General features: G+C 35.0%; 1 protein-coding gene across 2 annotated transcripts in view; it reads right to left on the reverse strand.

Annotated features, from left to right (window-relative positions):
* The window catches only part of ADAMTS6 (ADAM metallopeptidase with thrombospondin type 1 motif 6), a 134627-nt gene that overhangs the window by 49554 nt on the left and 59161 nt on the right, over positions 1 to 25912 (reverse strand). For both annotated transcript variants that reach the window (XM_054517918.1, XM_036404041.2), the window contains exons 9-10: positions 15471 to 15617; positions 6300 to 6441 (exon numbers count right to left, since the gene is read on the reverse strand). In XM_054517918.1, the coding sequence (XP_054373893.1) occupies positions 6300 to 6441; positions 15471 to 15617 (289 nt within the window). The remainder of the gene's footprint in view (positions 1 to 6299; positions 6442 to 15470; positions 15618 to 25912) is intronic.

Here is a 25912-nt window from a genome sequence, read left to right on the forward strand (position 1 = left end):
GAAAGTATCGTGCTTTTTTTTCACACACACACATGCACACAAGCACACAAACACACACACACCTACACCCACCCACCAACAGGTGACCCTTCTAGGGTAGTCTTTTCTTCCTCAGAAAAGGATGAAGCTCATGTATATTTGGCCAACATTTTATTTGTTTGAATAATTGAATGAAACTAAGAGAAAGGAGCATAATCTGAAAATTAAAAAATTATTTGAAAGTCAGTCTCCAACTGTCTGGATTTAGTAACTACTAATTTGTAAAGTAAACAAGGGAAAAGTTTTAAAAATCCAGGAAACATAAACTGAAGCTGAGGCCTTTCACAAGATCAAGACAAGATAGATGACAACCTGTAACGGTGTATCTTAGGGTTCCATGACTTCAGTTTGGAATTCGGATGCTTGTATTTGCAGTAAATTAAACAAAGCTGAACTCATCTAGAGAAAAAAACACAGCAAATCAAATTACCTTCATTTTGCCTAAGTATTATAAATGATGGAGCCTCTTTCTGTTGCATCATGCAGAGTTACATATAGGCATTTCAAATTATGCAACATCTAAGCATCCTATATCATAATCATCATAAATTGTTATAATACAGCACGATGAAAACTCAGTAATATGAGCAAAGATCAAATTGCTGTGCTGTTCTTGTTTTCAAAACTAATGAAAACTTCTGACAAAAGTTAGTAGTTCAACCTACAAAATTAAAATTTAAAAAAATGATGGGAAATACATTCACAAGGCAAATTAAATTATGATAATTTGGGAGGTTCACCTTTGGTTCATAAAATTTTAAAAATCCTAAATAGGTTTGCCTGTTACTTCAGCATGTTGAATTTATAATATGCTGCACCTCTTGATGAGCATTTGCTAAAAGAAAGCATAAAAACAATTAGCTTGAATTGCAATTCAGACCTGAAAATCATCAACAGAGTATTTTCAGGCTCACTGCTGAAATGAAGATGACAACTTGACTAAAACTAGAAGACCCTAATTAATAAGTGAACTTTAGAAGGTTCAAAGTTTTATCCAGATAAGAACCCAAAAGTTACCATTTTAGTGCTTCACTACCAAAAGCTCATTAAGTGGTGAATCACACCAAAGAATGTGAAATAGAATACAAAACTTAAGTCCTACCTTTGTATTATGTTTCCAACATGCTTTAAGAAACATTGGGTGCCTATGTGAACTTTAAGGAAACTAAAGGAACCCTACAAGGTCAATCACCTCCAAGTACCATCTTCCCTTTCAAACCCATGCAACCTGTCCATCTTTATTCAAACTATATTCTGGTATCTGGAATCTCAACCATTATTGCTTCTACGATCATCTAATGTATTTCTCCTGTTCTCATCATCAGCTTCTCTTTGTACTTTCTTAACAGCATTCATAAGAGGCAGGCACATTGGTGTTGATATCTATGTCTCTAAGAGAGAGAAAAACAAAGACAGAAAGGAAGGAAAAAGAGGGGTGTTTGAAGACAAGATAGTCATAATGAAGAAAAAAAGGGGACTGCAGGAACTCGTTTGAAAATGGATGCAGAACTGCTTTAGGTTCCTGAAAGAGGAAAACTTCTGGGACTTCCCTCAGCTATACACACCATAAACTTAGAAAAAAGAGGGAACAAAATTCATTTAATTACAACACAATCCTGTAAGTCCTTACACAAGAAAAGCTTGAAACTTTAATAATTTGCAATGCTGAAGGCCTGCACGACAGTGGCAAGAGTTCTTTCAACTGACTAGGGCAAAAAAAAAAAAAAAAGGTTGACAAAAATGACAGAGTATGATACCAGTATCTTCAATTCCTCTCTTTGCTTACACATACTTTTAACATCACTTTGTGAGCAATGCAAAATAAATCCATCTGATGAAACTACATACGTTCAGCTAACAAGCATAAGGGCAACTTAGTTATGGTATGATATATGAAACTAGGATCAAAAAAGGCACTTTACAGTAAGTTATTATTATGCCCAAATTCAACGGAATTCATGATCCTAGGCATAGTATCAACAGTGAGGAAACAAAAGGAAAAGAGTAGCTTTGGTGAAAAGATACAACAGTGGCTTCTCTGCCTTTCCTTGTGAAAGATCACCAGCTTCCAGAATCTGCTTCTGCTTCTATCTTCCTGTAAAACCCCTACCTCAAGCTCAATGCTACTGCTCTTTATTTAACTGGAGTAAACCACATCCATATTTCAAGAGAAAAGTGACAGTTTAATTAATGAACATTAAAATTTGTATCACCCAATCACTAGGGTCAATTGCAATTCAGGTTTCTTGGCCTAGTGGAAATATTTTAGAACTATAGATATATAGTATCATATTTAGTCTCCTGGATTTTAAAGTCAGCTGATCAATGCCAGTAGAAAGGCATAAAATGCAAGAAAAATATACCAAATAATTGTAAGCTACTATCTCTGAAACACTGCTGCTAGCAGCCAGCAGCTCCACAGATCGTAAAATGCAACACAGCAATACCAACCATATGCATAAAGTATTAACTGCTTTTAAAATATCTGAGGTTTTAGCCTCTCTCCTAAAAATGTAGGGACCAGCTCTAAAGCAGAGCATTATTTTGAACCACAAAATCAGTAAGTTAGGCATTTTTCAGGTATTATTTAAATTCATAGAGCAGAGAAATCAAAAGTCAAGACTGGAATTCTTTCCTGAGTTAACCCAGAGCTAGCCAACAGCCAACTGTTACTCAGCAGATGCTCAGAAGTTAAGATCAGAAGTCAATGAAAAAGTTTCTCTTACAATCACCTAAACCAAATGACTAAAAAGGAGGTTCTGAACTATTATTGGAACTAAAACACAAACAGGGCAGAGAATTGACACACATCTGACGCACAATCAGCAGAAGAAAATCCACACTGCATCATCCTAGTAGATGTAAGTTATCCAGCAGTTACATAACTGAAGAGGAACTAGCACCGTTTCTAACAACCTCAAAACATTCCACTGCAGTGAATTCAGTAAGATACCTGAAAGCATGTATTGTCCTTAGGAAAAAGCTATGCATCAGTATTGAATGGTGCAATTTCCACCATTAGAATTTGGATCACTGTAAGCCATAAATTTAACATTCTCCTGAGTGTGAAAATATGCCCTAAACATGAAATATTTTAAATAGGTTGAGCCATTGCCTTTCACTTTTATATTCAAAATACCCATTTCTTCACCTAAATTCTGAAACATTTTCCCTGTATCAAAAGGGACACAATACAGTATATTGATCAGTATAATATAGTATAGTATAAAGAACAACGCACATGTAACACTAGAAAGATCAGTGTCTACTTGCTAAAACACAGCTTTATTTTTTCAGCTCAAACAGCTAAGACATCACCTTGACTTCTTGTCTCACTTAATATGCTAAACAACACAGAGAAATCTGACCAATAGCCGCAGTGCTGTTGCTACAAGAGTTCTGTCTGAATGTAACTAAACTGTTTGATTAGTAGTCCTCAAAACAGTACCAAAACGGAAGAGTTCCTTTTTATGCCAGATTGTCCCTTCATCAGTAAACAAACACACATAAAAGCAGAAACTTGAAGTCCTTTAGTAATTGAGTTCTGATGCTTTAATTGGTCAACCACCTCTCATGCTATTTAACTTCACAATCCTAAGTAAGAACAGCTCCAACTTTAACAGTGAAAAATTCATTGCAGAATGAGGACAGGATCTATGATCTAAAGCAACAGTTTGACTTAACACCCAGAGGAAGCAGATGAGGAAATAAGGGAGAAAAGGCAAGAAACATAGATTAACATTAAAGCTACATGGTTGAAAGAAGTACTTTTTCTAAAGGTGAGAAGATTGTGGCAGAATTCCTACGCAGAAAGAATGTGAAGATTTTCCAAGTTTTTTTAAAAACACCAATTATATCAACAGGTTCATCACAGGCCACAGAAGATTTTCTGCCTGCATGTATTTTGATTTGAGAGTTCAATTGTGTCTCTTGTCATGGCTTGCCACTAAAAACCAGTAAAGAACATGAGCAAGAGAAAAATGCAAGCAATTTTCTCTGAGACTTGGAATTTATTTCCTTTTGGGTCACAAAATTCCCTCTTGGAAAACCTGCTACCTTTTTTTATATGCTTTAAATAAAAAGGGCTAAAAGAAATGCTTGAAATGAGCTGTAAATAGGTGGGTTTTGCTGTGTTCTTCTATCATAATTGCATGTGTGTTTTCGAAAAAGATCCATGAACTATTTATGACATCTTCATTGAATAGTACATTGAGAAGAAATATCCAAAGCACTGACTGTTTACTTTTGATAATAAGAGAGTTGAGCAGAGTATTCAATTTAGCTTCTCCTGGCATTTAGATCCAGTTTCACTCTTCAGTCCCAAAACCCTTTCATACATAAAGAAATCTTTTCTAACTAGGTTATTTTCTGCACTAACTAGGTTATTATTTGCACTACAATCTCCCAAAAACTGTTTCCCCCTGCTTCAAAATTATCACTTCAAATCTCTAAGACAATAATCACCATGGTCACATTTAAAGAGCATTATGGCCGTGGCAGATAATATTTTAAATGTATATACTATTTTAAATTCATATTATTTCTTAGAATGGATACTACAAGACTTCTACAATAACTTATATATTAATAGATGCAGTTTGAATCCTGTGATCAAAATAGTGTGGTTATTTTCTGAGACACTTGGAAACTATGTTCATATTGATGGCACAGTGATGGAACACCTCACCCTCTATCAATTTAGATGTCTGGTAATGAACACATAGCTTCATGAAGACATTGCCTCAATTAAGTGTCAACATATTTTCCATAACTCTTAGGGAATCCCAAAAAAAACTTAAAAAAAAAAGAAATCAGAAGGCAAAAAGCAAAAATAACCTATATGTCTTCATTACTTCCAGTTATTTCTGGTTTAGAAACCGGCTTAAGAAAGAAAATGCACTGTACAGTATGATCATCACAACAATGGCTACACAGTTTAACAGTGTTTAAAAAACCCTACATATATATGGAAAAGCCAGGTTTTGCACATTATGAACTTTCCAGTTTAATTTAGAATGCAATATGTCTCCAAAACTGCTATAAATCATAGATTAAATAGCTGCAGATTTCCCTAGTCTGCAAATAAAAGATTGTGGTGAAAGTTTGTAAGGAAAAAAGAAAACGAAAATGGTATGATTTAGATGAAGAGACAGGAAATAGGGCCATTAAGAATAGTGATGGGAAGTGAGAACCTAAAGAGGAACAATAAAGGCCAAAAGAGGCTTGATGAGGAATCAGAAGGCTCAGAACTAGTTAGCCAGCTGCATAGTTCTTAGATCATTTCTAAAATGCAAACTGCCAAAGAGGCATCCCAAATAATATTGCATTTATCACCCCAGAAATATTAAAAATAGAATTTCTTGTTTTATTTCATTATTTTATCTGAATAATCTAAAAATTTAAAATTATTAAAACTATTTACTTTTAAGCCATAAGATACATTCTCAATGTTTACTTAGTGTGGTCTCAGCTGATTATTTCATAACAAGCATAGCAGAATGCTTTTTTGCCCTTAACTGCATACTTTTGGCTGGAAGATTTTAAGTAAATATTTGTAACACAATGACCTACATGTGAAAGTTTTTATTTCTACTGTAAATTTATTTACTTTAATTATTGCAGACTGGTACTTGCAGCCAAATCTTTGCTAGTACTTTGCTACTCAGTATTTTATCCAGCTATCTAGCTTCATGTTAATCTATTCCAAGAACCATAGTTCATCTTACAAAATAGATATCTGAATAACGTGAGATGCAATAGACTCAATGTCAGGGGAAAAACAAACAAACAAGCAAACAAACAAACAAGAAAATAAAATCATATTTGATAAATTAATACAAGTACAAAAGGGGCTCCAAAATGTAGCTTTATATGGAGAGATTAAAGCCAAAACCACAGACTTCACGTTTCAAGATTAATACAATATAAACCTGATCTCAATCAAGCGAAGTCAGTGAAAATTCTCAATTACACTTTACAAGGATTGGGCTCAAGTGTTCTTGGCTCTTTTTCTCCCTACAATTAAAGAACGGCTTACCCAGCTCATCCTTACCCACATTTAGTGTACAGCACATACAAAGGGCTCAAGCAAAAGATGCAGCATAAGGATTAAAATTAACCCTTTGCTTACAAATTATGGCATCGGACATGCTACCGGAAATCTGCAACCCACTACTACAGCTAACTACAGATTTATGCTATAAAGGAATATATACAAATAACTAAGCAGAACACTCAGCATAAGGATTAAGACTTCTTACCCCATATTTACATTGGCGGGATGTTGCTCCATACTGGAAGCGACACTGTTCATCAGCATCATACACCTGACCTGGGGCCACAGCTGGATAAAGAAAGTCACGCTTGGGAGGCTCATTATCAAGGCAAGTACCACGGCCCGAACTGTTCAACATAAAGGACCAAATCAATTAGGAATTCTACTGACTGTAAATCACAGTAATGATATTATGTATCTAGTTATTACTTTTAACAGTGCTGGGTGTGAAACAAATATGATTGCAATAAACAGACACTAAGAAGGTACACCCATATAAACAAGAGAAAATATTTAGAGGGAATTAGAAAGTTAAAATAATTTTTCATCATTATTATTTTTAAAAATGCTTATTTTAGATTGTGAAATAATTTTATATATTATCCTTTTTAAAAGTGTGATAATTTCTGAGCCACACAAGACTGATTTTCATTTTTTGTTTAGGATTCCTATTTGTTTTCACTGAAGAACAGCTACATTTAGTCATAGAATGAAAAAAAACCAAATCAAGCAAATGCAAGAAATTCAGTTTACAATTTGAAATTACCCTTCTGATCCTTCAAACAGCAAAATATAATCTTATAGATAGAAGCAACTCAACTGGTTTATATAAAACTAAAACACGTTCAAGTTTCAACATGACAAAATGTTTATAGGATCAGGACCTTAACATCCAAGTTTTTCTTCCATTCGAGGGAAGAAAATGGTTACAGAGGTAAAAATTCTGCAGGAACTTCAAGTTTACCTATACTATGATGAGTGAAAAAATTTGTATTTGTATCCAAGCTCTTTTTTTACTGTACTAATAGTTAGTCCTAAAAAATTCATGTTGGAACCAAAAGAATCGTCTTTGCAAACTTCAATATTTTCTTCTTTTTATATTCACTGTTTTGTTCAGTGGTTGATGATTTTTTTCCAAAATATGCCCATATTCAACCACAATATTTTAGTGTAGTGGAATAAATGACAAAGAAAGCCAAAACCAGACTGAGCTCTGTTTAGAAAACTTTGTACTTTGCTAAATACAATTATTCAGTTTTATTGGGTCAGTGTGCATAAAAGAGGACAGATGCTTTTTTACTTTCATTTCACATGTGAATAAGTGAGGATTTTCAAAGAATTCTTATGGCAACACTTAAAATTTTTTTCCGACATTCCTACCAATTTTGCCAGCACTTATGTTCTGTTTTTTTCCAAATCTTTTCCATGCACCTTGCCAAAGGAACGTAATTTCAGAAGTGAATGTTCTACACTGTTTTTTGGAGATCTCCAATTTTCTATACTTTTCATCTGCAGATAAAAAAAGAGCAAAAAGCGTCCTTTAACTACACATTTTATGTTCTTATTTTAAATCTATTTTGATCAAGTCTTTGAAATATTAGAAAAGATCCTTTGGAGAAATGAAGAAACAACCTTTGCCAACCTTCAGAAGGTGGCAAATAGCAAGTAATGCAAGAACCAGGTAAATACTGGAAAAAATACAGTATTTGATGACAAATTCCAAGGATTTCGGTGTGATTCACCTGCATGCATGCACACACACCACACCAATGCATCCCCTCAGTTGAAATCTACTTTTAAAATATCAACTGTGTGGTTCTGACATAAAAAAAATGGTGTACTTTCCCCTTTACCTCAGGTAATTGCTGCAAGTATATATATTTTCTAGTAGCAGAAGTTGGGAAAATATCCTTCAATCTTTTAAAATATGTCAGTGTTGTATTTTGCATATATGAGAAATGCATGTTAATAATTCCAGTATTAAAAAACTGATGTACAGCTGATTTTTCTGCAACGTCTGGACTAAACTACAGATAGCATCTTTCCTTAAACAAGCAGTGAGAAGTTTAGCATTTGGCACAGCTTGAGCTAGTATTGCCATATGAGGGGAACATTTCCATAGATTCCAAGATTGTAGTTGACAAGATGACTGTAAACTGCTATCTTGTAAACAGACGGCTGAGGGCACAGCATTTGAAGAAACCTCATTACCTTCGGTGACTTCCCTCCACAGGCATATGGACCCCTGCCCAAATTAGATTACAGAACCCATTCTAAATCTCTAAATTTGTAAATGTAAATCTATACCTACTCTACGAAATACACAATGGCAGAAAAGCAAGTCATAAATCCTTACATTGAATACAAAAATATGACTCTTCTGCTCTAATTACCAGATTTGCAGCATAATGAAAAATTGTTGTAGTAATTAAGAAAAGTATTACTGAAAAGTTGTTCTCTTACTAGCTACATTATATCACAACCTCTAGACTGAAAATTTATTTCTGACTTTCCTTCTGCTTCAGTTCTATTATTTATCTCAAGCAGTCGAGCAAAACTGACCCTTGATACTGCATTGCAGGAACTGAAGTATCCTGGAAAAGAAATGGCATGATCTTTATAAACACATTAATAAAACCAGAGACTTTCCATTGGTAATGAAAGGTCTGACCAAAGCTGTACAAAGGATGAATACAGGCTGAGGACCATTTAACCTTTCCAGAAAACTTTTACAGGACTTGGGAATGGTCCAATACTCTTGTGTGTATGTCCCTGTTCTCTCTTTCTTTGTTCCATCAAAGCAAAGCCCAGATCCTTGAGAAAAAAAATTATGTTAAATCTAGGGGAATGAACCAAAAGGGTCCAAGAAGATTCATGGTTTTGGAGAACTTTATAAACAGAGATCTCATAGTTATTATCAGTCAGGCATATAAAAGTGTAGATGTAAAAAAGGATTGGAAAGAATGCCCCAATTTTTAGAAAATTTCTACTCATAATTGCTTTTGTGCTTTGTGATTTTATCTTCTACAGGTAGTATATACACCAAGTCAAAAAATCTACAGGATATCCCTGCAGAGCATTTGCATTTTTTAACATGGCGTGGATAAATCTTTAATGCCTACAACAGAAATAAGATGATCTCGAACTGACCATTACATTCTATTACTCTACAAGGTACTAATAGTACTCACAGTTTTTCTCATTTTCCTAACTTTAGGTTAATTTTGTGAAGTTTTATGGGACATACTGGGACTTGTTTCAATTATGAAATAGCTAAGCTTGATGTCATTTCAGCCCAGTATTCCAGTGTAGTGTCTCCAGAGACCATTTTAAAACACTCTACAATATAATTTAAACTTTTTTTTTTTGTATTTTAATATCACATGACAGCAAATTACTCTTCTGTTTGAAAGGATAACAAGAATACTAGAACATTCTAGGAAAGTTTAAGATTTCAGGCTGTGATCACTACTAACTGCTCAACCAAATTAATATCAACCAGGGATTAAATCTTTACAGACTGAACACAAAACTCAGGATCACCACCTCAGCACAGATATCACAGTTGTACTCAAGATCAATAAAGAGAAAAAGCAAAAACCATGGATGTAGATCTCTCAGGGTTTATGTTCCTATTACAGTATCTATTCCCAAATATCCCTACTTACATAGTATAACTCAACTCCTTCAATGGCTGAAGAAAATATCCCAGAACACTGGCTCTGAAAATTGGTTTTGAATGTCACACAATGGCTTAATTCATAATAATTATGTGGATTAGAATGCAAGCTACACTTAATGATCACAAATTAAATGTAATATAAATATTTGTGAATACCTGTTATAGCTAAACAATCATATACATAAATACATAAACTGCTACCATACATAATGTTTTATTTAATTCTGATCCCAAATTAGTCATAAAATATGAAAAAAGCAATAGTAAAAATTATTAACAAAAACAGAGAGCATTTTTACATATACATACCATTAATTATTTACATGCCAATATATCTGACTCATAACAGAATCCTTACTTCATATTTATAAGTATAAATTGATTTCTTAGAAGCACTAGGTTACAGTTCTGTACACGTTACAAAAGCTGCTTTACTTGACATTAATGGGTAAATTCTGCACATTGCTCAGTAGTCTACAGATCTAGGCATAAATATTTGTAGAATCTGGACATAAGTAACAGACTGAGATTTGGATTTGGTGTACTTTCAATTAAATGAAGCCAAATGCAATCACTAAATAAAAACTTTCTTGAATGTTAGGGAAATTCAGATTTACCTCTCACTCTTCTGATAAAATCTACTTCTTTCCATTCTTTTATGCCAAGGTTGGCTCTGTCTTAGTATCTATTTCATACAAAAGACTCTGAAATTTTGCACAATCTTTTCATCACACTCAATGTTCCTTGGAGCTCCTTTGCTTGGAGGTAGTAATTTGCTGTTTCTTTAATGCACCCTCATGCTTTCCTGTGTTCCAAAGCTTAATTTTATTCATTGGAATAGCCAGCAGCTGTACAAGGAAAAATCTATTGGATCTATCATAATCATCCTCCCTCCAAAATCCAATTTTAACAGTTCAGGAGATACTAATATATAAAATACTGGACCAATCATTTATTTCATCAGATATTCTACAAATAAGTTAATGGAAATCTGAGGTTGATTCTGCCCTTTACAATTTCTTTATATTTAAATAAATCAAAAGGTAGACAAAGAGTAATTCTTGCAAAGTCAACATTCAAAGCCATACTGCCATCCCATAATTACAGAAACTCTTAGATCTTTTTTTCAACTAAAGAGCCTTTTAAGTAAAACATAAGACTTTCAAAGTTTCAGAAATCTATATCAAAAGAGGGCACATTTTTTTAATTTCATTGCCTGTTAGTAAAAAATAATTTAAATCTTAGTATAATTTAAAGAAAATAAGTAAATTATAATCCAAAATATAGGTCAACACATGCAAATTTTCTCCACTGATTTGAAGAAAGAGATATTAAATTTTTATAAGATTGATCTGATCTTATCTTTCAAAGCTAGTCTTGGTTTATACTTTTTTCAAAAGTTACTTTACATTTCTGGAGTATGAGGGAACTGGCCAGTGTGCCATAGATAATATATGAGACATATTCTATATTTACCTTGCATATCCACTTGTACGTTTAAGATTCTTGGGCAGATGATATCTGGACCAGAACACTGAATGATGGCTTTTTTTTTTTTCCCTGTATTGTCTGCATGGGCTTGCTTGGACCAAGATAGTTTTGGCTCCCTTCCAGAGTTAGAAAGTTGTAGTCTAAGATCTAAATCCTGCTGTATGGCAATCACAGAGTGTCTCCAAGAATTTCCTGTGATAGATCTTAATGAAATAATTTATGATTCTTGGTTCTCCTCCATCTTCAAAAGACAATCCTGCCTTTGAAAGACAGAGCTGGCTATCTTGCTTCTCTTAACTCCTCTCCTATTACTGGACAAGAAAAACAAACTATGATTTCAGAAATCACACAGTTTTTTAATACCAAAATGTAGAAGTTATATACACACACACACGTATTGAACAGAATTAAATTCATACTAATTGTTTTTCAGCCACTAAAATTTTAGGCTTGGTTCTTTTCTCCTATGAATAGATATTACAGGTTTCTACTCATCTCACAGAAGTCTCTGTCCCCTGAGACTGCCCTCCCAGCCTCCAATTCTCAGTCAGTACTACAGTAATCAGTTCCATATAATGTTAGTGAAATTAAAGCCATTGCAAAGCACTTATGAACAATTCAGTTGATAAACTGAATTATGTCAATCTTTCACTCTACCTAAAAGCTTGATAGACAACAGCTATTTTAAGCTTGGCAGACAACAGCTTTTATGTGCTTCAAGGAATGTTTTATCCAGAAAAAAAGTATTTCCTTTGGCCATTTCACTATCTGTGCTGGTTGATCACCCTTGCTGAGAGTTTTGGTAGACCTATTAGCATTACAATTTGTTTTGTCTTATGTCAGCCTTTGAGCCATATTCGTCCTTTTTCCAGCACGCCTGAAAAATAATTTGCTTTCCCAACTACTATCTGACTGAACCCTCCGGGTGATACTTCATGGTTACTCCTCAGTGCAAAACTGCTGTAGCAAGTGGTAACCTGAGCTGGTAACTAGTAAATTCACATTAGCCTTCCTTACCATAAAATACTGTAAATGTGTAATGAAATTCTATCAAAACTCATTCCAGTTGCATTAACATAGTACCATGACAGCATGGCCCAAACGTGGGCAGAGGTCCAAAGATATACATTTAAAAGGTCTCAGAGACCTGGTTTCTGCTTGGTTACCTGCATTTAATACTCTCAAGTCCTACCTTCTTGTTACACACAACTAAATGAATTCCAAACCAGCTTGGCCTCTAAAGCTCTAAATCAGCATTTTTCTCACCTGTTGCTAAGTCATCAAGAAATATTAGGGGAAAAAAAATCATTTTTCCTGTGAGGATGCAGACTCTTCTAAAAGCAATCACAGATATGTTGCCACATGAAACTTGCTATTATTTTTTTGATTCTTGCTAACTGTTTACTACCTGCAACTGAAATATAGCTGCTCTCAGAGCTGCTCTGTCTTAAGGAAAGGTGTGAATGGGTAAAAAGTGATTTTGGGTTCTAGCAGTTGTCCTGAAGGTATGTTTTACTCTAACAGCTGCCTGTTGTCATTGAGATTGTATAAAATCTGGTGAGTAAACTAGAAACTAGAGAAACAAAGTACAGTTTTACAGACTATCTACCTTATGAAATAATAAATCAAATATTTTAAGGAAAAAACTATCAATTCATTTATAAGATATTAGATCCACAAACAAGAAGAAGCACAGATTTATAATGAATAGATCATGTTTGAGAAATCTGATATTTTTGAAAACAGATTCCAGGATTAGTAGATGAAAGAAAAGTTATATTAAAGTTATATTTAACACTGTATTCTATACAACAGAAAAATCTATAAAAATTGCAATGTGTAACATAATATGTGTCCAAGATGGCTTTGAGAAAAAATAACATCTTTATTCCAGGTTACAATAATAGAGCTGAAGTATTATGAAAAATAATTTATCATTGAATCTCCAATGCACAGGTTGTTGTTTTTCTCTAGTTCAAATATCACTTAGTATCTTCAGTAATGATTATTTTTGTGAAATTCATTTTTGGTAGTAATTTGAGTAGAGTTGCAAACACTGGCAATGATAGAGAAGTATCTCAAAAAACCTGAGGAGATTAGAACTATGGAACCAGATCAACAGAGTACTTCTGGCTTTATATCAATATAACTACAATTTCACTGCCATCCCACAGATTTCAAAATTAAACATAAATCAAACCTATGGAATGGAAAAGAATAATAGAGGTGCTAACAGTAAATAATAAACTAAATCAATTTAAAAAAGGGTATAAACGCTCAAGATAAAAATGTTTTAACTGGCAGTAAGAATTCAAAAGACCACTGCATGCATCAGGCTAAAATTTGAAACTGTGCAGGAGCATATGAACAAATGTTCAGCTCTATTACATTTGCAGAATAACACATACCACAGAATTTTATCATGTTCCTTTCCTTTAAATCCATAGATAAGAAATAACGTTTTCACTTTATGTTGAATTATGTCCCCATTAACAGACAACTTATTGTCAGGACAATTATGGGATCAAAATTTAGTTTTTCGGTGAAAAGCAACAAATAGAAGTAAATGAGACAGAGAACAGCAGAAGTGTAACAAGAACAAGCTCCCAAATACTACAAAGTAATACCTGAACAGTAAGCTTACAGTTAAAACTACAAAGCTGTGAAATAATCTCAGAAGATATATGAAAACCATATTCTTTTTCACAGTTAAAACCAGACTGCAATGACATTCTAGAAAGAGGAGAGACTACTAAGAGGAACAGCATTGAATTAACATAAGTAATTGGTAATTATAAAACAAAATATCTAAGTATATTTTTTTAAAATAATCCTAGAGTTAAATTAATACATACATATATATATCCCCTTAGCAAATGAAATTAGATTGTGAGAAATCTGTACCACACATATATGGTAAGGATGATTTACTCATTTACTGCTTTAGTTTAGACTAAAATATTCATCTTAAATAGCCAGTATATGAAACTGTGTGGATGCAAGGTTCAGAGGTGTGATACAAAATGCCTTAAACCTATTACAGTAACTGATGAGAAGTTTTCTTCCTCTGAATAGCACCAATACTTAAATGTTAGTGTCTACCCACTGACTCTACAGAAGTTCAAGCACCTTGACAGCCCAAGTCAGTGATTCTCTGCATCCTGAGGGAAACTACATTTGAACAAATCTAACCGTTTGGGTCTAGATGAGTCCCTTCAGAAAAGATACAGAAGACAGCATCCTATTCTGAACTTAGATCCCTAAAAGAAAAGGAGATGCTAATTTCTTAGTAGCCTCATGGTTAGACAATTGACTGGTTTAAGTCCCTCTCTTAAAATGCAGAGTGTCCGAATTTCTGAACAACCTATATTTCTAAAGGGCATGATTGCACTAATGACACTGAAGCTGCCAACTAGCTGTTATTTGCTTCCAATAAAGACTATCTTTCAGCATCTAAACAAATCTGTTAAGAATCTGTTCTCAGTGAACTCATGGTTGTATGTACTTGTCTTCAAAATTTAAAACACATACAAGGCTTCATTATGAATCATCAATATATATAAATGTATACATTGATACATTTCTGTGAATGACCTATTTTGACTGTCTGGTTTTTTTCATACTGAAATTTCAGGTAGCAAACTACTTCTGGATAAAATCACCACAGAAGTAGAGGTTATCAGAATTTTAAGGTACTAATATAAAGATCTATGCCATCCTCTTCTATAATCTTTATATTCTCACCCGTAGTACCAAAGAACATTGATAGATAAAAACCCACAAGATTGCATGAAAAATATCTGAAGAATTAAATGCAAAACAAACAGGGCTATGACCATCTTCCCTTCATTAGATTCCCTCACATTATGTATGCTAACAAAACATGATCCATAGATAAATCCTGCCCTCTTTTATTTCCCACACTCAGATTAATGAAGTAATGAGGTATGATCAGAACTTTAGAATCTTTTGAGAAGATTAAAATCAGTGGAGAACTGTTAAGGTGGTGAATGGAGTAAAAGAAGCTTTTGCCATTACATTGAAATAATGCTCTACAGAAATAAAGAGTTTTAAATGACTCACTGTATTTCTGTCTATTCATTATAAAAATGTAAACCATCAGAACAGGTCAGTATATCGCTACAACTGATCCCAAAAGGTGTCAATTTTTTGAAAACTCATTTTTCTTGAGAGATTACTTACTCTAAAAAGCTGGTGATGTAATCCCGACTGCAAGCTGACCAGGAGAAAGGATTGGTGTTTGCTGTAATATGAGCTGCCATTAGCTTTGCTGCTTCATGACCTTTGGTCCCACAGGAATTTCCAATTCCATCATGATTCATACCAAAACTGCCCAAAAGAATAGGAGAGAAACAGCCCATTACTTTTCTACAGCATCATATATAGCGTAAAACATAATGTCGCCTTTACAGCAATCACGTTGGACCTAAAAGAACACAGTGCAGGAGAACTCCAAAGTAGAGAATCAGTTAAGTTCTGTTTAATTTATTCAGGTCTCATAATACAGCACAATGACATAACCCTCTTCCCTTTTATGGATTTTTGGAAGCATTTTATTTGTTTACTAAAGCTTTTAAAGAAAACATAACAGTATTATTGCAAGACAAATACAGAGCACTCGAGCCTTTATTTGTTATGGTATCTGGATATGGAATATTTATTATAGTGCAGACTCTTGGATTAGTAAAAAAGGACTAAGAATAGGTACTGTTGCTGTAACAATACACTATGTATAGGCACAGTGCAACTAATGATAATTCAAGTAGAACGTGGGTTTTGCAGTTCCTAGGACCATCCCGTATGGACACTCCCTCTCTGTATCTACTCACAGAGGGACTTGAATCCCTCCTGTCAGAGCTTTGCTTTGTCAAAGAATGTCAAAATGAAGACAATTAAAAATCAGCAGAAAATGAAATAAGAAACCTCTGGATGGAACTTGGCCAAAAGAGATTTTCAGGAAAGAAATTAACTTTCAAGAAAAATTATATGACCCTAGTAAAAAAATATCCTAAAGAATCCTTATTCTTCTTATTATAAAATAATCCTTATTCTTATTATTATAAAACTCCACGTTCTTAGTCTTTGATCAATTTCCATTCAATCACTTGGGGAGAAAAATTTGTTCCCTCATTTCTTATTTTTTAAAATATTAAGCTTTATTCAAATTTACTCCTTCCCAAAGGCTTACAAAATCAGAGGGGCAGATGAAAACAGTGCCAAAACTGAGATTCTGAACTCCCAGAATCATACAGAGAAGTCTGTCTTTGAAGTCTTCTGTATGCTAAAAGGACTGACTCTCTGATTTCTTACTCATCATTCAGGAAAACAAATGCATTGAGGCACTCAGTTTTGATTTTCTGTTAACATTTAGGGCTGATGCAAGAACACACAAGAAGTAGAAGAAAAGAAACTGACCTTTGTTTAACTGAAAATACCACTTCATACCAGCTCACGACACTTTATTCACTGAAATCAGTGCAGTTGCGTTGTATTAATCTGAACATATTGCTCCAGAATATGGTATAATACCCCAAGAGTTTAATGTTACCCTGAATTTCAATATACTGAGTACTATTTCACCTCTTCAGATGATCATAACAACCTACAAGTGAAAGGCGTTGGCAACCATTCCTTCCAAAAAAAAAGAACATCAGTGAAGGATGGATGATTCCTACAGGATCAGGAAGGACTTCATCATCAAAAATGCATGGCTGCCTCACCTATGGAATGTGTCCCTATGGAATGCGTATTCTGCAGCAATGCCCGCATGTGTCTGGCTCAGTTTGTGGTATCTCACAAATGCAGAAGCCATATACTGTATTATACACTGCAAAAGTCAAACTGACACCTTAGACTATTATATAATCAAATAAAGGATGTCCCTTGCTTATAAAAAATATAGCTTTAATCAACTCATCTGAGAAATGTACATAATGCAATGAAACTTTCAGACCAGTGTTATTTCTTATGATCTTATCAAAATCCATTTGTATTAGGAGAGGAAAGAATTTAGATGTCCTGTGCAACAAAGTGAACCAGAATTTTACAATTAAAAACATGTTTTATTTACCTGTTCTCAGCGGCAATTATTTCCTAGAATTTAGGGTACTTCAAACAGAAACATTCCTTTTTCAAATGTCTCTGTACCATTTCTGAAAACAGAAAACCTTATTTTTTAATAATCTCCATAAATTACTCTTTTATAGAAACTATTTGGATGATTCTTGTATTCAGCTTATCTCTAGTTAGCATATTCCATTTGTTAAAAATCTTACAGACTTCAGTTCTCTGGGAAATGAAATTTTTATCTTTTGGCACTATACTTTTTGTATAAGTAAAAGAACAAACTTCATAGTTTAATAACCCTCCTTGTGAAAAAGATAATGTTGGTGACAGTGGCAGTGATATGCCTGATAAAAAACATGTCTGTGAATGGAAGTCATAATTTCTGATGCACATGGGAACTCAATCAGTGTCTTTCCAATGAGCCAATAGTATGCTTTATAAATATTCATTCTCTTAAATCATCCATCCCTTTCCAAGAAGGCTTTTCTACTTGTCCTTGCTTCTGAATTTAAGAGGAATGTGATCATGAGGTGCAGGTAACTTTTTCTGATGTTTGCAGAAGCGTTTTACAACTACTGTCATCATTTCCAAGGATGGTAGTGGCAGCATGCCATTACAGTCTAGTAACTTGCCCTCCTGTGGGCAGGATTGCAGATGGAAACACATTTCTGACCAAATTACCAGTTTTATTTCCATCAGAACAAGCTGGTCATATTTGGCCATCATTACACTAAAACTATGTCTTTACAAAAGCATGCTTGCAATTGGATTGTCATGGAAAGGTAGAGAAGAAAGTAAGGAACATAAAATATTCTTTGTGGAGCCACTGTTATAATTTGCCTACCTTTTTCAAGCTCACTAAAAATACACAGACTTCTTCCTTTCATTGGCTTAAAAAGCCTGTCTAAAACTATCAGTATAATTTTACAAGAACAGCCAGACGGGTGAGCAGAAACTGAAATCTCCTCAGCTGACACAGAAGTCATTCTATGAAGTTATCTTTCCACCTGCCATGTCAAGGTAGGATGTTTAACCCAGAAGCTCTTGCATTTTCATGCATTAATGTTCCTCATTTCCAGGAGAGCACTTACTTTACATTAAAGAATTGCGCAAAATAAGAACACTTAAGAACTTTAAAATTATAACTGAAACTCTCCTGCAAGTTATCTCTAGTTTGTATGTTTCTTAAAAAATTCTATCCTAGTAGTGCTCACTGCCTTGTTTCACTTACTAACATCTGTAACTGAATAATTTTTTTTTCCTTTGGCAATATGTTTTTCATTATATCTGAAAAAATTATCTGAGGGAATTATTTGTAATACGCATCCAACTTACGATCCAACCCCAAAAATCACAGGGGAGATAACTAGTGTCAGCTGCATTGAATAAAAGGGCAATAGATAAGCAGAGACCCTGGAGTATAAGCAGAGGGAAGGATGTAAATATAAACTTCTTGTCTACCCTTCCTTTATCTTGCAAGAAAACCATCACTGCAGGTAGGTCCCTACAGTTTCATTTGGTTACTGATATGTTTGGTAGTTCTAAACAATGATGGTTATGGCTGCCAAAACACTTATTGCTGATACATATGAAATTACAGCAGTCATTTTTGTGAGACAGCCAGAATGCTTCTGTCCTTATGTATTACTTAGACACTTCAGATCCAGAAAAGACAGATCCACACCAATCTGAATGCATCTCCGTATTCTTCACTGAGATCTATTTTGTATTCCATGCACTTTATTAGCCCCAAAGTTACCTTAAAAATGATACTCAGGTGAAATGTTATTTCTCAACCAATTATCTCTGCTATCCAGCTGAAGTATTAATTATCTTCATATTAAACAATTTCCTAGCTTTCTTAGGGCTTGGAGGATTCAGAAAAGCACAGATTGTTTCATTTCTTTAAATACAATAGAGAATGTTAGGCTTTTTTGTTTCTTATCAATTGATGAGTTACATGAATTTGACTCTTCTTTTTTAAGCAGTTTATGTTGCTCTGCCACTTAACAGCATTAGGAATATGAGTGCCAGAGAGAATTGTGAGTCAGGTGAGGAAAAAAAGTTACAGGAACACAAGCAAGAGAAATACTGTAAAGTCAAGTACTGGATCTTCTTGTCCATTATCTGAAGCATCTTTACTGTGAGGATATGTACAAAAAGTACATATCCTCACAATAAAGAATTGACATTCTTCTCCTAAGAGAAAGAAAAGCAACTTACACCTAAAGAGGTTTGATAATACTAATCATCTGTACTAGGAGGTGAACACACATGCTAAGAGTGAAATGGGTTATTTTCAAGTGAGTATCTTGACCCTAGGTACATTGCAAGTAATTCCTCCGGTGTCTCACACTGACCTAACATTTATGGAGATTGACGTAAAGGATAGAGAGGAGTCATAAAGTGTATCAGTGAAAAATACTTTAAAAGTTTCTAAAGTAAAGCTCTGCCACAGTGTGGGCATGCTTGTGCAAGTATTCTTGTATTTGACAGAAGACCTAGTGAATCATAATTTGATTGGAGAAACTGAGTTTATTATATTAGAGACCAAAATTTTCAGAAAATTTGTATTAAGCAATTTTCCACTGTATTGTACTTATTCTCGTAATGGTTTAAAAAGTGTAATTTAAATCTATATATGTATTTCATATAGCTTAGAATGTCTATTTAGGGCCTACATTGAAAAATTAGAACTGTTAGCTTCCCTACTTCTGTAAATATAGGCATGGCTTTTTCTTAGTGTCAGTAGAAAATACACGAGGGAAGAAAGGGAAAACTACCATGTTTTAACATTATTTTGTTCAGCAAAATGTGGGTGAATCTGAACATAAACTACTATTAAAGAATAGTAGAATTTTTTTCCCTACAATATCAGAGCTATGAGCTACTTGGAACAAAGCACAATTTCCATGTGAACATGGTAATTTTATTAATTATTCTTGTGTCTACTAGGAGTGAAGTATTTGTCAATTTTTAGGAGGTTATGGTAAATGTTGGAGACATTACAATCATCAGATTTTATGCTTTCTCAGTAACAAAAGTAAGCATTTTTTCTTTACTCTTGTAAATATTTCCCCCATACTGTCTCTTAAAAGAGAATTTTCCTCTTCCCATGTAGCCCTCCATATAATTTTAGCCAATGTTATAAAAGTATTGGTTGTATCTACATAACAGCATGAAAATTAAAATTTACTGTTAAATGACATTACAAATGAAGGGAAAAATAATCAAAAAGTATTGTCTCGAACAATCAATTTTCTTAATTGTAGGATCCAAACATTGATAGCATGTATTGAAACTACCTAACACTACATATTCCTGAAGGGAGGAATAAGGGTTAATTAGTTACTTCACTATCTATTTCCATGTCTTAACATGGATTTTAACATTAACTACTGACTTCCTGCATTTGGACATCATTCTGCGGTTTGGAGTATCCCTAATGCTTTATTTTGAAGTAATGCAGAATTTTAAACTTGGGTTAATATATTAGTGCCCTGAAAACTTAGGAAGCAAACTAATTCAATAATAGGAGCTTTATAAAAAGCATAGCTGCCATAAAATTCAACATAATTTTAGCACACTTCTATCATAATTTTTCCTATTTACTTCCTAAATATAGTTGTTCTCTCAGTTATAGATGATGACCAAACACCCCACCAACAATTTTTATAAATGAGTATTAAATTTAGTATTATTTAGTATTAAATAACATATGAGGCTCTTAAAAGCATTTAGTATTAAATAACATATGAGGCTCTTAAAAGCACAGCAATTTCTAAATTACTAAAAAACAATGGAATTCATTCAGAAATTCTTCTGAATGTTCTGAATGAATTCCTGAACGTTCTTATGGGGAAATGACAGACTTCTGTGAGACTGTTACAAAAAAGCAGAGCACAAACTTCTCCTGGACTACCCTGCCATAGCTTCATAGCCTTCATGGCACAACAGTAACATCAAGTAAGGCTCGTATGCTACACAAAGCCAACAATGCAAATTCATCAGGTCTTTAGGCTGTAGGTCAAAGTGGAAAGTATTGGCTCCAATCAGAAAGCAAACTTCTGAGATCAGATGTCCTTTGGAAATTCAAGATGCCCTGAAGGTTATGATAACCTTCCACTTCATCCCCATTTATTCTTCTTGTACTTTTGTTAAGACCTGTGAAGTACTATAATGTTCAGTTTCCTTGATAAAAATGCTTTGATGTTAGAAAAATTATTTTAGTATTGCAAATTCTGAACTTCAAATAGTATTTCAGATATGTAGAGAAAGACTTTTAAAGAATTTTTAAAGTCTTTTAGAAAGACTTTAAAATAGAAAGGTATTTTAAATATAAACATGTCACAGAATTGGGGGGTTTTGCCATTTGTTTATGACATTTTATTTCATATGCACGTCACTAAATCTGAAGTCCCAAAGAAAACTTTTTAAAACCTGCAACATTATAAAAGCAGACATAAAACAGTGTTCCTTTAGCAACAAAGAAAAGGGCAGGAGATGGAGGGTGGGGAGTGAGAGAGAGAAATAGTTATGCATGGTCTTATGTGGCTTGTGGACACATTTTGGTTATGGTTTTTGTTGGTTTTGTTTCATTGGAGTTTTTGTTTCTGTGGTTGGTTTGGTTTCATTTTGTTTCATTTCATTTTGTTGGATTTTGTTTTGATTTGGGGTTTTTAAACTAAAAAACATAGTTAAACTGTCCCTAAAAATACACACCATTTGAACTCCACCACTCTTAGACCTCTGGCAGGAATAAGCTTAATGCATTCTCTTTGTTGTTGAAGTGTTCATACACTGTAGATTTGAGAGAGACTGCCATAGTTAAAGACAGAAGACATCATCATCTGAGAGAAAACAATGACACCTGCATCAACCAGAGAAGTGACAGGAGGTGACGTTCTTACAATTCATTCTAGCTGTGTTTCAAACTAGTTTTGAAAAAGCTATTATTAAGTTTGGTATATGTGTCTCTAGTACCTCTGACTGGAGTATTTTCTTTCTAGTTGTCTAAAACATTCCTTGACATGCACTTCTTCTAGAAAACCTCTTAGTGAAGGTTACTTTCACTAAAATGCAAGTCTTGTAATGCAGCTGAGGTTTGACTAATAGTAGTGAGTTGACCCTGGCTGAATGCCAGGTGCCTGCTCCTCTCTTCCTCAACTGGACAGGACAGAGAAAATATCAGGAAAGGTTTGTGGGTTGAAATAGGGACAGGAAGAGACTGCTCATCAATTACCATCATGGGCAAAATAGATTCAACTTGATGAATTCAGCTTGATTTTATTACCAATCAAATCAGAGTAGGAGTATGAAAAATAAAAATTAAATCTTAAAACAACTTTCACCCATCCATCCCTTCTTCCCAGCCCCAAATTTACTCCTGAATGGAGAGTGGGTGTTACAGTCATTACACATCACTGCTGCTCCTTTTGCTTCACACTGTTCCCTTCTCCAGCATGGAGTCCCACCCACCCACTGCAGACAGTTCTCTACTAAATTCTTCAACATGAGGCCTTCCCATGGGCTGCAGTCGCTCATGAACTGTTCCAGGGTGGGTCCTGTCCTCCAGGCACAGCCAGCTCCTGTGTGGGTCCCCCATGGTGTCACAGGTCCTACCAGCAAACCTCCTCAGCATGGGCTCCTCTCTCCACAGGGTCACAAGCCCTGCCAGGACCCTGCTCCAGCACAGGCCTCCCACAGGGTCACAGCCTCCCTTCAGGCATCCACCTGCCCCAAACAGGGTGCTCTCCATGGGCTGCAGGTGGATCTCTGCTTCCCTGTGCTCCTCCATGGCTGCAGGGGCACAGCTGCTCACCATGGTCTGCACCAGGGGAACCTCAGCTCGGCTGCCTTCTCAGTGACCTTGCTGTCTGCAGAGTTGTTTATGACACATATTCTCTCTCATCTTTTCTAGCTGTTGTTGTATAGCAATTTTTCCATCCCTTTCCTAAAATGTGTTATCCCAGAAGCCCTACCACTGTCACTGATGGGCCCACTGTCCTACCATTGTCACTCCATCCTGGAGTCTCTTGGCATTGTCTCTGTGGGACATGGAGGAAGCTTCTGGCAGCTTCTCACAAAAGACATGCTTGTAGCCTGCCTGCTGCTAAAACCTGGGCATGCAAACCCAATGCACTGCTCAGACAGGAAGCTCACTGGTCACTGAAGAATGAGGTACAGAGAAGCACCTCCTGAAAGTACCACCAGATTACAAGATTTACTCCAGCACTGAAGACCATCCTTCTCATATAGAAGGAGAGGTATTCATAATATTTTTCATTTTGCATACAGGCTGAAAAGAGACTTTGAAAAGTGCTAGAATTGCAGGCATACTTTAGCTGCATGAACTAAATGTGTGCTTGTGAGTATCGCTACTCTTCATTTTGAAGACAACTTAGTCAATTGGACTGCATGTTCTTATTTCTCACTTTTTTTTTTTTGTCAAATTATCAAATTTAGATTTATTACATCATCTATAAGTCAAGGTAATTCTGACTTTTCCGAAACTATTTTAGTTACCAATCTTATCTACTCCTACAGCCCTCAATGGTTGTCTGTCATTAGTAAATTATTTTCTTACTCCAAGTTTTATGGGCAACTTTCTGTCGTAAGCCTAGTCCACTATCCTCATATTTTGACATTTCCTTTGTTAACCCATTTTTATTCTGTTTATTCTTTCTCACTCTGTTTTTCACTTTCAAAATCTCAGCCAATTCCTCCACAAAACTGCAACAGTGAATGGTAAAATACCTTTCTTTTCCTGATACACCTCTTCCAGTGGAATCTGGAATTCCTTACCAGTTTAACTAAGTATGCTTTACAGCATGTATAGGACAAGCTAGACATTTTAGAATGTACCCAAATATAAAAGCATAGAGCAGAAAGCCACCTAACTCTTCTGAAGAGTTCCTCTCTTCACCAAGAGAAAAAGTCAAACTTTGACAGTTTAGGGGATACACACTCAAATCTCACTCCTGGTACAAGAAGTTACTTTTTGTGATTTTTGCTTATTAGACATCTTAAGCATTTTTGGTGTGAAATATATGATGGTAGGAAAGCAGACATTCTGTATGTCAAACATAAAATTCAGTTTTCTAGAGAAATTGTTCTGAAGTCTAAAGGGCCAACTTTTAATTTTATCTAATTCACAGAAGTACTAAGAGTAATACAAGGCTCTCTGAATCATGGCTAGGGAGAAACAATCATAAAATGTTAGTTTCTCCATTGTTTATGCCCTCAAGAAAGAAACTATCACTGTGTACCACCATCTTCAATAAAAACAGCTGGTAATGAGCCTGAACTGCTCACACAGCTGAACAGTACCAAAACTGGGTTATATACATATGAACAGTACAAGTGGTAAGGAATGGAAGCCAAAAAAAATTTTTTTAAAAAACTGTAACTATTTAACAGAAAGTATGACTGACTATTACAATCAGACTACCAGTTCCTTTAAAGTTTCAAGAAGTACTTCCCTATTATTCTTCAATCGAATTGAACTAATTTGAATCAATACAAGGTTAAAAGTGTTAAATTTAACACACTATGATATACAGGAATTCAGACTGAAGATCTAATGCCTTCTCATCACTGTATAATTCAATAAAGTACTAACAAGTTGAGCTGCTTCCTCAGGGAAGCTTATAAATTGAATTTTGGAGAAACTGTGGATAATCTATTCAAAAAATTGTATTATCATAATTGTTCTCTTTTAATCACTAAAGAATTTTGACCTTCAATTCAAAAGTATTTTTAAAAACTCGGTATTCCATAGCAACTATACAATTAGTAAAAACATGATCTTTCAAAGTGCAATTGTCCCGTTCTGAGCTAATTAGAAAGCTATCCAGAAAAGCATTTCTCCTTGAAAATTAAAAAGACTGATAGTCTGATTGTGATTATAATGTTCAGTCATACCTTCTATTAAATATTTATTTGGGGGGGGGGGCATTATTTCTTTTTGCTCACTTTTTGTTCCTCACTACTTGTACATATTTTTATGTGTCAATTCATCAATCATATGGATGAAGAGGTGAATGAAGGGCAGATGCCTGCTCAGCACATTCACTGAGGACACAGAGCTGGAAGCAGTGGGCGATACCCCAGAGGGCCATGCAGCCCTTCAGAAGAACCTCGGCACATTGGAGAGATGGACAAAGAAGATGGAGAGATGGACATCTGAAATTCAGCAAGGGCAAGTGCAGGGTCCTGCACCTGGGGAGGAACAGCCCCAGGCACCAGCACAGGCTGGGGCTGCCCTGCTGGGGAGCAGCTCTGTGGAGAAGGACCTGGGGGTCCCGGTGGACAAGAAGCTTCCATGAGCCAGAGTGTGTCCTGGTGGCCAAGAAGGCCAATGGTATCCTGGGGGCATTGGGAAGAGCATTGCCAGCAGGTGGAGGGAGGTGATCCTGCCCCTGTACTCAGCCCTGGTGAGGCCTCACCTGAGTGCTGTGTCCAGTTCTGGGCTCCTCAGGACAGCAGAGACATGGAGCTGCTGGAGTGGGTCCAGCAGAGGGGTGTGAAGATAATTACAGGTCTGGAGCATCTCTCTT

Source organism: Molothrus ater, chromosome Z, assembly GCF_012460135.2.
Source record: "Molothrus ater isolate BHLD 08-10-18 breed brown headed cowbird chromosome Z, BPBGC_Mater_1.1, whole genome shotgun sequence".
In the NCBI taxonomy this organism is placed as follows: domain Eukaryota; kingdom Metazoa; phylum Chordata; class Aves; order Passeriformes; family Icteridae; genus Molothrus; species Molothrus ater.